The sequence below is a fragment of the Monodelphis domestica genome, chromosome 1 (assembly GCF_027887165.1).
Source record: "Monodelphis domestica isolate mMonDom1 chromosome 1, mMonDom1.pri, whole genome shotgun sequence".
NCBI lineage: Eukaryota > Metazoa > Chordata > Mammalia > Didelphimorphia > Didelphidae > Monodelphis > Monodelphis domestica.
Genome location: NC_077227.1, coordinates 363,847,910 through 363,862,910, shown reverse-complemented (window position 1 = coordinate 363,862,910; position 15,001 = coordinate 363,847,910). Strand labels below are relative to the sequence as shown.

Genomic DNA, 15,001 nt, shown 5'->3' with positions numbered 1-15,001 from the left:
CATTCAGGCTGGAACAGTTATGTAATATGATGGTTCTCCCCTTTGCCATCCTTCAAGGTTTCAAAGTGAACAACCCGATAAGAGAGATTGTGCCGAGTATTTTTATGTGTCCTATTTTAGAGATGAGGAAACTGAGGCTCAGACTGTTCATGCTGTTTAGCAAATGTTTCATTGGCATCTGGATTTCTCACTCCCAATTCAAAGTTTTTCCCACTTGCCCATAACATCTGTAAGTTCTGCATTTAGAGAACATAGGGATGCTAATCTCAAAATGCCTTGGGAAACCGCCCAGTCCAACACCTTCATTTGGCAGCTGAGGAAACTGAGACCTTGAGAAGGCAAGTGACTTCCCCCAGGTTATGTCTCCATTATAGATCAATAGTAGAACCAAGTCCAAAACCCAGATCTTTTGGCTGAAATCTTTATTAGTATCATTATTTTTTATTTTTAATGTTGAGCACACTTAGTATCAAGTTTTGACAGTATTGACCATATTGTCAGAGAAAAACTAGGAGAAATCTTGTGGTGACAGAGTAATTATATAAAAAAAGATATCCTAGTGGTCACCAAGGCATACATGAGATATCCAGCTAGAGTGAGCAAAACTATATCCATACTAATAACTATATTTTACTTGAAGGGCTTCCTTTTCTCTGCTTTGTTACTCTACATAAAATCATTTGGTTTTTATGCTCAGAAGAGGTTTTATTTTGTTTTAAAAGAAAGGTTTTACAAAACAATAGAGCAGAGGGCTCTATTACATTATTTGTTTTATCACTGCCAAAATCCACATCAGATGCCTTGTTATGTTAAGTAGTGCTCATACAAAGATGTTCCATTGAAAAACAAGCTTGAGCAGGCCTGCTAGGATGGGAGCCTAGCATCATCAAATGATGAGCCTGCTGATACATTGGGAGACTGTTACTAAAGGAACAGCCTAGCTAGGAAGTCATTATGGTACTTTGGTCAGATCTTGCCTCTGTGACTTATAGCCTGTATGACCTTAGGCAAGCAATTTTACCCTCAAAGGCCTCAGTCTCCTCATATGTGAAACCAAAAGGATGAACTGGATGACCTCTGAGTTTTCTCCCACTTGTAGATCTATGACAATAAGTGGCAAGAGACTTAGAAGATTGATCACACAGTGATGAATTTGGGCCACAGCTCCTGAGGAGCATTCATTGGTGGATGATGGCCCCACATAATTAGTTACCACAAATCTTTCCTGTATAAAATGGGAAGATGCCTGGCTGGCCTTCCAGATAGAATTTCTTTGTTTAGAATCCTGGATTAATGTCAATTTATAATGGTTATTTTCAAAACAATTCTTAGGTTAGCATTTTTGATACTATTATCAATCCACTTATCAACCTACACTAAAGAAATTATTATTGGCCTACATAAGCAACAATTCATGGTTGTTACTGTACCAATCCAAGCAGTCTAGGCTATTAAACCCTCCATGAGCTTATCACTTGCTTTCCCAGTTATTCATACAGTTGTAGGGAACCTGGATCCACACTCAATTTTCAGGAAAAATCAGCATTTTTCCATTATTAAATAATTGCAGTGATTTAGTTGAAGGCAGTATAACCTGAATCTCTCCAGCATATGATGAACTATTTTCCTAATCATCACTAAAAGTCTCTAAGAAAAAAATTATTGGACAAAATACATTTTTCCCTTCCAATTAGAAAACATTTCATTTTGGATTAGACATAGTGATCAATGTCCCAATGTAAGTCACCTAAAAAGCAGCTAAATCCCTCAGCATCCTTTACATCCAACCAAATCTGCCTGTTAGGTCTTCAATTCCAAAACCTTATTGTACATACTCAGATTGATTCTTACAAGTCATTTAACTCATTGACTACTCTGGCTTGTGTTAGTCTGATACTTTGTTCTATACCCATCATATTTTTTTTATTTTTTTAGTATATATGCATCATTTTATTATATACTTATTCTAAAAATGTACAAAAGTGAGGAAAAAATAAATCGATAACACTATATTAAAATTATCTACTAAATCAATTTCCTTAACATAATACAATGTTCCCCCTCTTATTCACTGTTTTGCTTTCCTTGGTTTCATTTATTTATTATGTTTTATTTAATTAGTCTATTTAGAACATTTTCCCTTGGTTACAAGAATCATATTCATTCCCTCCCCTCACCCATCCCTTCCCATAGCCAACGTGTAATTCCACTGGGGTTTACATGTGTCCTTGACCAAAATCTATTTCCATGTTGTTGATGTTTGCACCAGGATGATCATTTAGAGTCTACATCCCCAATCATTTCCCCTCGACCCATGTGATCAAGCAGTTGTTTTTCTTCCATGTTTCTACTCCCACGGTTTTTCCTCTGAATGTGGATAGTGTTCTTTCTCATAAGTCCCTCCAAATTGCTCCGGATCATTGCATTGCTACTAATAGAGAAGTCCATTACACTCGGTTGTACCACAGTGTATAAGTCTTTGTATATAATGTTCTCTTGGTTCTGCTCTGTTCACTCTTCATCAATTCCTGGAGGTCGTTCCAGTTCACATGGAATTCCTCCAGCTCATTATTCCTTTGAACACAATAATATTCCATCACCAAATGATACAACAATTTGTTCAGCCAATTCCTAATTGAAGGGCATCCCCTCATTTTCCAATTTTTTTTTTTTTGCCACCACAAAGAGCGCAGCTATGAATATTCTTATACAAGTCATTTTCCTTATTATCTCTTTGGGGTACAAACCCAGAAGTGCTATGGCTGGGTCAAAGGGCAGACAGTCTTCTAGAACCCTTTGAGCATAGTTCCAAATTGCCCTCCAGAATGGTTGGATCAATTCACAACTCCACCAGCAAGGCATTAATGTCCCAACTTTGCCACATCCCCTCCAGCATTCATTACTTTCCTTTGCTGTCATGTTAGCCAATCTGCTAAGTGTGAGGTGCTTATCTCAGAGTTTTTTTTTGATTTGCATTTCTCTGATTATAAGAAATGTAGAATACTTTTTCATGTGCTTATTAATACTTTTGATTTCTTTAACTGAAAATTGCCTCTTCATGTCCCCTGTCCATTTATCAATTGTAGAATGGCTTGATTTTTTGCACAATTGATTTAGGTCTTTATAAATTTGAGTAATTAGACCTTTGTCAGAGGTTTTTGTTATGAAGATTGTTTCCCAATTTGTTGCTTCCCTTCTAATTTTGGTTGCATTGGTTTTGTTTGTACAAAACCTTTTTAATTTAATATAATCAAAATTATTTATTTTACATTTTGTGATTTTTTTCTAATTCTTGCTTGGGCTTAAAATCTTTCCTTTCCCAAAGATCTGATACATATACTATTGTGAGTACACCTAATTTACTTATAGTTTCCTTCTATATAATCAAGTCCCTCACCCATTCTGAGTTTATCTTGGTGTAGGATGTGAGATGTTGATCAAAACTCAATCTCTCCCATACTCTCTTCCAATTTTCCCAGCAGTTTTTTATCAAATAGTGGATTATTGTCCCAAAAGCTGGAATCTTTTTGTTTATCATAGATTGTTTTGCTGAGGTCACTTATCCCAAGTCTATTCCACTGATTTTTTCTGTCCCTTAGTTAGTACCATATTGTCTTGATGACCACTGTTTTATTGTATAATTTGAGATCTGGTAGTGTTACCTTCCTTCAGTAGTAGTCACCTTCCTTCATATTTTTAAAAATTATTTTCCTGGATATCCTTGATTTTTTGTTCTTCCAAGTGAACTTTGTTATTTTTTTTCTAATTCAATAAAAATGTTTTTAGGTAGTTCAATGGGTATGGCACTAAATAAGAAAATAAGTTTGGGTAGGATTGTCATTTTTCTTATGTTTGCTCATCCTACCCATGAGCAATCAGTGTTTTTTCTAATTGTTTAGATTTAGTTTTAATTCTGTGGAAAGTGTTTTATCCTTATAGTTCTTGTGTTTGTCTTGGCAGATAGGTTCCTATGTATTTTATATTGTCTAGGGTGATTTTTAAATGGAATTTCTCTTTCTAATTCTTGCTGTTGAGATGTGTTGGAAATATATAGAAATGCTGATGACTTATGTGCAACTTTGCTAAAATTGTTGATCATTTCTACTAGATTTTAGTTGGTTCCCTAGGATTCTCATATCATCTCATGCCCATCTTATCTTTATGATACAAACAAAGCTATTTCCTAATTGTTAATACTTCTGAATTTTTCTATAGAACTGTCAATTAATAAATCATCTGTCACCCCATAATATTTCATATAATTTAATTTTTCAAGTACTTGGCATCCTACTTAAATTATTTTTATTTTATTATATATATTAAATTATAAATTATATTATATATTATATATAAATAATAAATATACATTATATATTATTAAATTAAATTATAAACTCCTTTAGCATGCAACTCCTACTTTACTGTAATTTCTCAGCTCCTAGAATAACATCTTACCCATAAAAGTTGCTGAATATGTACATGTTTGCTTTCTAATTGTTTTTGCTGGTGCTTATCTTTTCCAGATGGACCCCCATGAAAACATCTTATTGAGTACTCTCGAAATAAAAAATGAAATGGCCACTTCTGAGGCTGTAATGGGACTGGGGGACCCACGAAGCACCATGCTGGCCTATGATGCCTCAAGTATCCAGTACCGGAAAGCTGGTTTGCCCAGACATAGCTTTGGCCGCAATGCTCTGGAGCGACATGTGGCACAGAAGAAGAGTCGACTACGAAGACGTGCCTCCCAGCTGAAAATCACCATTCCTGACTTGACTGATGTAAATGCCATAGATCGATGGTCACGTATATTCTTTCCTGTTGTTTTTTCCTTCTTCAATATTGTCTATTGGCTTTATTATGTGAACTAAAAAGTAGAGTCTCATGGGAACAAAAGACTGGATTTCTCTTCTAACTGGTTGTACAGCCAAAAGTGGGACTTGGAAAAAAATCTTTTCAGGAAAAAATGATTTTAAAACACCTTAGTTGCTGGCCTATTCTGTGATTCATTTCATACTATTTGGATTGCTTCTGCTAAACACTTCTTTATGCTACAATCTTTGTATTTTATCCCAGTTAAAATAGAAGTGTATTTGGTGTGTGATGGCCAAATTCAGTTCTGACATGCCATTTCCATTTTATCTGCTTAGGACTCACTCAACCTATACAAGTGGGAAAGTACTGGGGAAATATTCTTAATGAGGTGTAGTAACAATGTGAGTCATTTCCTTGTGTAATGGGCATGTCTAGCTTCACCACAGTTTGATTTCTAAAGGAAGGAAATATGTCAAATCTATGTTATACTTAGAGATCGTTCATGGTTCACAGACAACACTTTCAACTTGAGTTGAAAGTAGTACTGAAGATCATAAAGGGATGTTAGAGTGAAGATGATGATGATGATGATGATGATGATGATGATGATGATGATAATGGTTCAGTATTTCCTACCACCTTAAAGAGGTTTTGGTTAGTTCACTGATAGAAGGCAGCTTTTGACATGAGTGCCACCTTCACAAATAAGGAAGTCAGTCTGGAAAGTCAGGGAAATCAAGGTAGCAATTTCTCTAATTCTACTAAATGATGGCAAACTACTACAGCTAGAACACGCTATGCTAAGAAGGAGAGATGACTGACTGTGGTGGTGGTGGGTGGTGAATAGTGGTGATGGTGGTGATGGGTGGTGATGGATGGTGGTTTTAAGGGAAATCTTTATGGGGGGAGGAGCTGACTAGGTTGGACATTTTGCAGGAAAACTATTTCACAGGCGACTACAGAAGATGTTTATACCTTGCCTTGTATATGAAAGGAAAGGGGTTAGTCTTTAAAAACGACAAAAAAAAAAACAGAGAAAGCTTTTTAAAGATACAAAAGATTTTTTAAAACAATATCTAAGCAGCCAAGCATGTCATTTATCAACTCTATAGAGCATCAGGGTTCAGAAAGAAGTGTAGTGGCCAGTGGTGAACTGAGCAGGATTTATATCTAAATTCATAAGCTTTGGGGCATTGTATCTAATGTTACTTTGACCTGCAATCTAATCAGAGGACAGAAAGAAAAAGCAAGATTATCAGAATCAGTAGCACCTGAGATGTTTGACAAAGAATTTAACTTGAGCCTTGCTTCTTGTATCATGGAATGCACTTGATAAGCTTACAAACAGGGTGGATCTCCCCCCCAAATCCCCCCCTCAGCTGATGCTAACTACTCCTGTAGAATTTCACACCTTAATTTCCTAAAAGGAATGGGGTACTCCAATCCATTGCTTTAGAAAAGTGAAACGTCCTCTCTTATCTTTGTTGCCTCTGAAAGTTTGATTGTTGCTCCTTTTGAAAAAATTAAAGCTTTATCTTAATAAATAGGTTTCAGGGAGATTCAGTAAATTGCTTTCCCTTTACATGTAATGAAGTTCACTTTCATATTTTTCATAGAATTGGTAAGAGAAACAAATCTAGTTTTTGATCATTTGTTTTTAAGAAATGATGTTCTCTTTTTTGCTTATGAAAATCTGTCCATTAGAAGGAAAATAGAAAGTGGAAACAAGATAATAACAGAATTTCATTGGTATGATCAGCTGTAAGGGCTCTGTAGAAAGCAACCATATTTTATTATACTGATTATACCTCTAAATGAAGCCATTGCATTTGAAACATGACTTGGAAATGGAGGAGCTGATATTTGTGCTTTTGTGCAGAAAATAGGTTAGTTTTAAAGAGCATTGTTGAGCAAATGATTTCAAAAGTTATTGTCCTCTTTTTTTTTCCTATGGGGGTGCTACATTTTTATAAAGCAGCATTTGTATTTAAGAATACTGACGGTATTTGACATGAAAGGATCTATGTATTGGACAGAGTTCATCAGTAGATTGCATGAACTAGATCTTATCTGTCCTTTTATTCAAGGCTGATTTCTAACATTACCTGGGAATGGTGCTTTATCACATAGATATCTCATTTTGAATATGAGATAGAAGATTGTCTCTGTTAGCAGATGGCGCTATCATAGCTGCCTTCTGAGTATATGGATAGAAACGGGCCAGAGTCTGAGACATTTCTTTGGCAATCCATTCTTGTATTTATTGAGTCTCACTCTGGCCACAAGTCTGTAGAAGAAATGGTTAGGTTCCTAACAGAGAGCATCCTCAAGATAACCCCAAGGCTTCTTTTCTCCTCAAGTGATTTCTTCTTAGTCATCACCTAAATAGCCTTTCCTGCTTCTGCTACCAGGAGGTAATATTTTAAATATGTAATGGAGAGAGTATTTCAATACCTCAAATACACAAATGAAAGAAACAAAGGAACTAAACTCTGCCAGGTTGGTTCTAGGGAAAAGCCTGAGTCTGAGTCTATAAGTAAGGCTGCTACCTGCCATTACCATAAAAGCCATAATAATCCTCAATATTGCCATGTTAAGGGTGCATTAAAATGCCTAGTGTGAAATGACCTGAGCAAACAGACCTAGAACAAAGCAAACATAAAGCAAGCTTCTCTATGACAACTGACCCGTTGTATACACAAAGTTATTTCTGCAGGAAATGAAGTAGGAGATCCCATTTATGCTCAGAGTTGTTTTGGGATGAAGACATTAGGGAAAGGAGCAACAAAGAGACCTATTAATGGAAAATATAGTGTTGCCTGAGAGAGTGAATCTTATGCTGGCTTCTACTCTCTTGTATCACATGAGAACGATTTACTCACCCTGTTGTCAGTTGGTTGATGGGGATTTTAGTATGTGATCTCACTAGAAGGAGATTAACCAAGTGTGATTCGATGCTTCCCTTGAAACAGGAATCAGAATGAGCCTAGATAGTTTGCTTTCCTATGGCTAAGGTTGAGGACTTGTAAAAAATAATCTGAGCAAAGGTAATGCTGATATTATATGACTTTTAGTAAACATATTTCCTTTTGAGTATAAAACAGTCAGACAACCAGCAATTAAGGTGTTTTTCATCTTTATGAAATTCATGGGCAAATTCAGACTCAAAAATGGCAAAGTTTTAACAAAATCTTTAATCTCAATCTGTAAATATCTCTTGTACATGACTGCTAGCAAATATGAAATGCATTTTCAGAATTGAAAACAAGTGCAACATATTTCTGTGTTTGCATAAGGAATGTTACTTTTCTTTCTTCTTCACTCTAATAACTGGGAGAAAAAAAACTCCAATGTCATATAGGTGTTCTCTATTTCTTCTCATTCTTCTAAAAATCAACCTAAAATGAAAAATAGGTGAAATATCTCACTGAAAGATTTACATTCTAGCTTAAGACCTTAAGGATCATACACACATGCACACGCACACACATATACACACAGATACACAAACATATGCACATACACCAAACCATCAGCTAAAAAAGCACAATGCCTAGTGAAAGTGAAGATAGATTTGTAACCAGGAAATGAACAAACTAATTTTAGACCAGATCCACATTTTGATGACAAATCCAAGAGTATTCATTTTGAGTAAGTAATTGAGTTTCCAGTCCTTATATTAACACAGAATTCAACAGAAAAGGAAACCAAACTTACAACATATCCATGTGTATATATGTGTATATATAGGTCATTATAAACATACATACATATATATGCATTTGTATGTTGGACAGTAAAAGGAATAAGCTAATATGTTTTGTTTTTATCACTTAAAACAAGCATAAGACTATTTTTTACTTTGAGGAAAATTCAATATATTAAAATTATTAACTCTACAGGGTAACTGGGCATTTGTATATCAACCAATCAATGCATTTAATTCTTACAAAATATTGCACAATTTGACACTACAATAGTACTGTACCTCAACATCTGAAATTAAATTATATTAAATTCTGCTGCTTGCCTTTCTCTCTTTCTCTCTTTCTCTCATTCTTTCTCTCACTCTCTCTCTCTCTCTCTCACTCTTTCTCAAAAAAAATTGTCCACTAACAATTAAAAAAATTAAACAAACATGTCTTGGAGAAACCAAGAAAAAGTTATGGTACCAAATCTTTCTAGAAAAACAAATTGACGGGTTGGCCAGGGTAAAATACTCTTAACAGTAGTGAACATAACCATTTTGCTATATGTATATAGAACATGTAATGTGTGCAATTAAAAATCCAGCTGAACATCTGTAAATATCATCAGATTTCTTAAAACATTTTTAACTTCTAATTTGTACTTTCTGGTAAGGCAAAATGTTGATTCTCTCCTATGGTTTAAGTGAACTGTGTCCTAAAATCTTGTAAATAATTAAGCTGTAAATATAGATTCAGTAATTGTTTAGTGATTTTTTTCATTTTATTAAGTACTAAAACAGAGTAATTTAAACACCCTTTTTCATAGACAGTTCGGGATTATAGATAACAGAGTTTCAACTTTTTTTTTTAAGTCACTGGAAATTGCTAGTGTTAGAAGTGATGCAACAACAAAATGAGTATAGCTGTGACAAGAAGGAGGAAGCAGTACAAATAGTTTGTTAGCAAAAGGTCTTTTTTTCCAGAAAAGAGGTCAAAGAAGAGAGAAGGTTGATCTGAGCACCAAGTTTTGAAAGAAAATGAAAGGCATATTGATCTCAGTAGAGAAGAGTACCTGTTTGAGAAATCTATGAGAAAAGTAAGACCTGGTTGATTTTTATCCTTAAGACTGTCCTTCTATAGATCCTCAAAACCAAAGACTCCAGAATTGTGGGAAATAAAGGGAAAGCTAACTAGTCACTGCTTAACACCAAAGGCAAAGCTTTTTTAAATGCACTAGGAATTTCATTTTAAAATGATTAGGAACTAATGGCATGGTAATTCAGAAACTGTCCTTTTCGACTTTGTTGAAAAACAAAAACATTAAAAAAAGAAGAAAAGAATAGCAGCATTCTGAAATATCTATCAGTTATTTGGAGATTTAAATAGAACATTTCTCCAGATGTATGCAACATAATAGACATCTTTTTTTTTTTTTCTGAAGTGCTTTAGGGAATGAGGGAAAAAATAGGAATTGATGGCAAACACTGTCTTGTTTTCATTTTTTAGTCACTCTCTTTCCCATATGTTTACCTTCTCTGATTTGCTCCACGTCTCTGTGTCATCAATGTTTGGGGGTTCAATTGACCTACCCCATATGTCTGTAACTCTCCCAAGTACCAAATGCATCTGTTTTTCCATAGTTCTGTATTTTAAATTCACATGTAGACACCTTTGATATAATGAATTTTAACAAAATTGTTTATGATTTAAATTCCTTAATTTTTTTCTTTGCATGGGTGTTTAAATGGTTCTGTTTTTGATGTCTCTGCACAGCTCTATGTATTTTTTTACTTAGTTCTGCTTCACAATGTAGTCATGATCAGCCTTACTAACTACCTTGTAGCCTTTCTTATATGCACATAATGCACATTTCCAACATCTAGAAAATGCAAAATACTAACAGATATCATTGCATCAGATTTTCATGTTTTTCTCAAAAGAATTCCTAAGCTCTGGGATAAGTGAGGTTGTAAAAAAAATGATGGTTGTAAATGAGTAGAACATAAAAGATATTTTCTTGAATTTAAACTTATTGCAGCCAGTCTTAGCATGTAAATATATAATAATGTTGGCTAGTGTGTAATTCTTGAACAAAAATATAAATAAAGAAACCTTAAAAGAATTTACATAGTGTTTCATTGTGGTAGAAAGAGTTTGTTGGTTTTTTGGGGGTTTTTTTTGCCCTACTTGATGTGAGATTGTGGAGTGATGATATGAAAAGTATTATTTATTTTGGAAGGGGAAGGGGAGGATAGTTTTTGTCAGCATGCATTATTTTAACTAAAGCAGTGTGGATCCACAAAATGTTAAAATTAGAAGGAATCTTGGGAATCACACACACACACAAACACACACTTTCATGGAGAAACTGAGACTGAAAAGGAGAAATAATCTATTTGCCCAAGGTATCACAATGAGTTAGTTAATTTTTTTTTATTTTATGTTCTTTTTTGAATTCATAGCCAGGGCTTTTTTCTGGGTATCATTGTCAATAAATTTGATTATTATATGAGTTATTCCTTTTGCCCTTTGACCACCCCTGCCTCCCTTCCAGAAACGTTCTAATCCCTGAGCTCCACTGGCTATCTTCTGCTCCTTCTCTGGGAAGTTTGTATAAGCAAAAACAGAGAACAAGAAGGAATTTCAATAAGCCATCTAATTTAAATTCTTTTTTAATTTTTAAATTTATTTATTTGTTTGTGGCATTAAAATTCCCAGGTACCTCTCTTTTCCCTCCTCTCCACACTAGAGAAGGCATCATTTGACAAAAAGATATACATATATACAGAACTATCTTGCTTATTTCTGTTTATCAATTCTTTCTCTGGAGGTAGACACACAAAATCATTTTTCAAACAATATTCCTCTTCCTTTATATAATGTCTTCCTGATTCTTCCCATTTCACTCTTTATAATTTCATGTAAGTCTTTCCATGTCTTTTTAAAAATCAATCTGCTCATCATTTTTACAGTGCAGTATTATTCCATCACAATCATATGCCACAACTTGTTCTGCCATTCCCCAATTGACCTTATAACTCTATAGATAAGGAAATGAGGGCCAGGGTATAATTTTTCTAAGATCACACTGGTAATAAATAACAAATTTTGATTTGGAACCCAGGTCCTTTGACTTAACTTCATTGTTCTTTCAGCTATACTATGTTTCTTGGTTTCAGTACTCAGCTCTAGAGTTGAGTTGTCTTGATTGGTCCTTAAGTGATAAAAATTCACCTTAACTAACTGTATCTAGCAGACTCAGACCAAGTGCATGTGTTATATGCCATTCAGTCACCCATCAGATCACCAGCATCCATAACCCACTCCTTACCAACCCAGGAATCATTGCTTGAGGAAACATTATCAAATCAATTCTACCACTGCCATTAGAAAATATATAACCATCTATTCTCCCAGAACTCTGTTCCCAATCCCTGTGGATTCCTAGAATAAAACCTCCTTCTCCAAACACTAGTTCCACATACTAGATTATAAACTCCTTGAGGACAAGGGAAGTTCCACCACTCTATTTCAATCCCAAGGTCCAGATAAGTGCTTAGTATATAGTAGGCACCTAATAAGTACTTGCAAATTGACTGATTGAGATGGTCTTGTAGGCTATTTTTAAGGGAAACTTACAAGGAGACAGAAATTATCAGGCAAGGAAAATGTCTGCTAAATATAAGAAGGAATCAAGATAAAATCTTTTATGTGGATTGATAAAGATATGGATTCCTGTGCAATATAAAGATAAGCATAAAAACAAAGTTTAAGACCTTCTATTGTATCTAATATCTAGAAGGTAAATAGAATCACTGTATGTCTGGGACTTTAAGCCAAATTATACTTGCTGTCCTCTGGCGAAATCATTGGTAGTATGCTATATAGCTTCCTTATACCCACAGTGAACTGAAAGTGAGGACTGTCTTGTGTAAGAGAGAGAAATATGCAAAAAGAAGAAATGGCAAAAGAGAGAAATTAGAACCAGTGAAGCAAGAAGCAGTCCATGCAGGGTAAGGGAAGAAAGGAAGTGACCCAGAATTCCAGGGAAAGGACAGAGTCTGAGGGGAACTTAAAAACTGCCAATTCAACTGAATTCCTTCAGCTGGAAGCCTGACAGGAAGATCTTCAAAAAGGCTAGAGCTTCCCCTATGGACACCAATGATGTCCTAGTGATCCCTGGAAGTTTTCTGCTCAACTCAACTCAACACAGTAGATTGAACTTTGAAAACAGCCATCTACTGAGGAAATTCTCTCTAAGGATTTTCTCCATCTCTCTCTCTCTCCCCAATTGTCCTGAGCTTTAGCAATACCCAGATTAGCTTAAGAATAGGGACAACCAGTGGCTGACCAGAAAAGAGGTTCAAGCTTAGAGCTGGGACACCAAGATTCAGGGTGGGGGGTCAGTCTGCCAGTCCTCAGGAATTCCTACCACCCACTTTCCTTATCCAACCCTCTGACTATCTCTTCCTTGAGTGATTCTCTATTAAAGTGATAATATCTAGATCAGGTCTGCCTACTTTCTGACACCAAAGAAGGGGACTGAAGATTTGAGGAGAATCATACCTCTCCCCAAGGAGGAGAATTAGTTCAAGGCCAGGGTTGGGGAGCAAATCCAGATCTGAAAAGGAAAGTGGTAGTTGGGATATTGGGAGGATCCAGAGACAGGAAAATCTGTTCTGCCTCTCAACAACAGCTAAGATCAAGAAAGGAGGCAGTGGGTCATTTCTCCATAGCCCTCTCCTCCAGTCCATAACCTTTACCTCCCAAACCAAATCTCTGAGGAGACACACTCTGTCCCGCAGGGAAACAAACTCAGGTTGTCTTAACAAGAAGAAGAGAGGAGAAGATCAACCTCTTTCCCCTTCTCATTCTCTCAACCCCTTCTTTCCCTCTCCCCAATTCACCAGAGTAGGGGATTGTAACCTTCCTTAAGGGCCCTATATTACACTTGCTTATATTTGTATCTGAGAGCTTAGCACAGTAGATGGCACATAGTAAGGCTTTCAAATGTTTTTTTTTCATTCATTCATTCATTCAATTTTTTGTCCAGGAGACATCCTGAGACTGGTTAAGAAGGAAGTTATGCTCCTTGTCTCTCTTTTTTCTTGTGAGGTAGAGGCCCTCTAATCTGGCAGAATGACTCTGAAAAAAACCTCAGCAATATGGGTATGTCTAAGCACTCAAAATCCCTACAGGTTTTCTCATTTTAGATGCTTTTGCTTTAGAATCTGATCTCTTTGTGATTGGATAGGTCTCATATGTCATTCATTGTTTAAGAAACCATGAGCAAATTCTGCATAAAAACTGAGGAGATAATATTTTGCTTTGCCTAACTCACAGGGGTGCATGAACAAATGAGGACACATTCATTAAGCATATACTATATGCTGAGGACAGAAAGAAAAGCAAAAGGAGAAAGAAAATGCTTGCTTGTGACAGAGATCACAGACTACTGAAAGGGAAACAATATGAAAGCAATTATATGTCTAAAGATATATTTATCAGAAAAATTGGAAGTGGGCTTAGAGGGAAAGCGCTAAGTTTAATGGGTGTCGGGAAAAGACTTTTTGTAGAAGATGAAACTTTACTTGAAGGTCAAGGCAGCCAGAGGAAGTGAATGAAGATTAAAGTATTTCCAGACGTGAGGTAGCAACCAAGGAAAATGTCCAGAGCCTGGAGGCAAGTGTAAGGAGCAACAAGAAGACCAGCATTACTGGATTCCACACTAAGGGAGAAAAAGGTGTAAAAAGATGGGGAATATGAGGCAGCATGGATTTATTAAGGGCTTTATAGGTCAAAAAAAGGGGATTTTTAATATTTGATCCTCTAAATAATAGGAAACCATTGGATTTTATTAAATGGGTAAGTGGGAGGATTGGACAGAACTTCACTTTTAGAAAGACCAATTTGAGAGGAGTAAAGAATGGACTGAAATGGGGAGTGAGTGGTGGCAAAGAAACCAAGCAGCAGACTATTTCAACACCCAAGATGTGAGATGAGGAGGACCTGCACCAGGGTAGTGGCTGTTTCAGAGGAGTGAAGTGGGCATATTCAGAAAATTTTACAATGGTAGGAACAACAGGATTTAGCAAAGAACAGATATCTGTGGGGAGGGGGAGTAAACTAAGAGAGAATCAGAAATCATGAGGATGAATTCTTGTTTGCCTGGGAAGACCTTAGTACCTTTTAAGTTCTCTAGGTAGGACCTTGGAACATTAGCAAGAGGGGCGAATTTAGAGAAAAAGACAAGTTCTGTTTTGAGCTAGCTAAATTTAAGATATTGATGAGACCTCCAATTCAAAATACTTTTTCAAAATATTGATCAGAAGATCTGTTATTATTTCTTTTAAAAATAGTATTTTTAAGGGGATCTAAGTAGCACAATGGAAAGAGCCAGACTTGGAGCCCAGAGGAATTAGGTTTAAATCTGGCCTCCGATACTTTCTACCTATGTGACACCTGGAAACTTACAATCCCAATTGCCTAGCCCTTAC

General features: G+C 35.8%; 1 protein-coding gene across 5 annotated transcripts in view; it reads left to right on the top strand.

Annotated features, from left to right (window-relative positions):
* GABRB2 (gamma-aminobutyric acid type A receptor subunit beta2) overlaps positions 1 to 10,626 on the top strand; it is a 301,754-nt gene extending 291,128 nt beyond the window's left edge. For 4 of the 5 annotated variants that reach the window (XM_056820229.1, XM_056820794.1, XM_056821496.1 and 1 more), the window contains one exon: positions 4,524 to 10,626. In XM_056820229.1, coding sequence (XP_056676207.1) covers positions 4,524 to 4,871 — 348 coding nt within the window. In that variant the 3' untranslated portion in view covers positions 4,872 to 10,626. The remainder of the gene's footprint in view (positions 1 to 4,523) is intronic. The other variant, NM_001168261.1, reaches the window with a different exon arrangement.
* Positions 10,627 to 15,001: the final 4,375 nt, after the last annotated feature.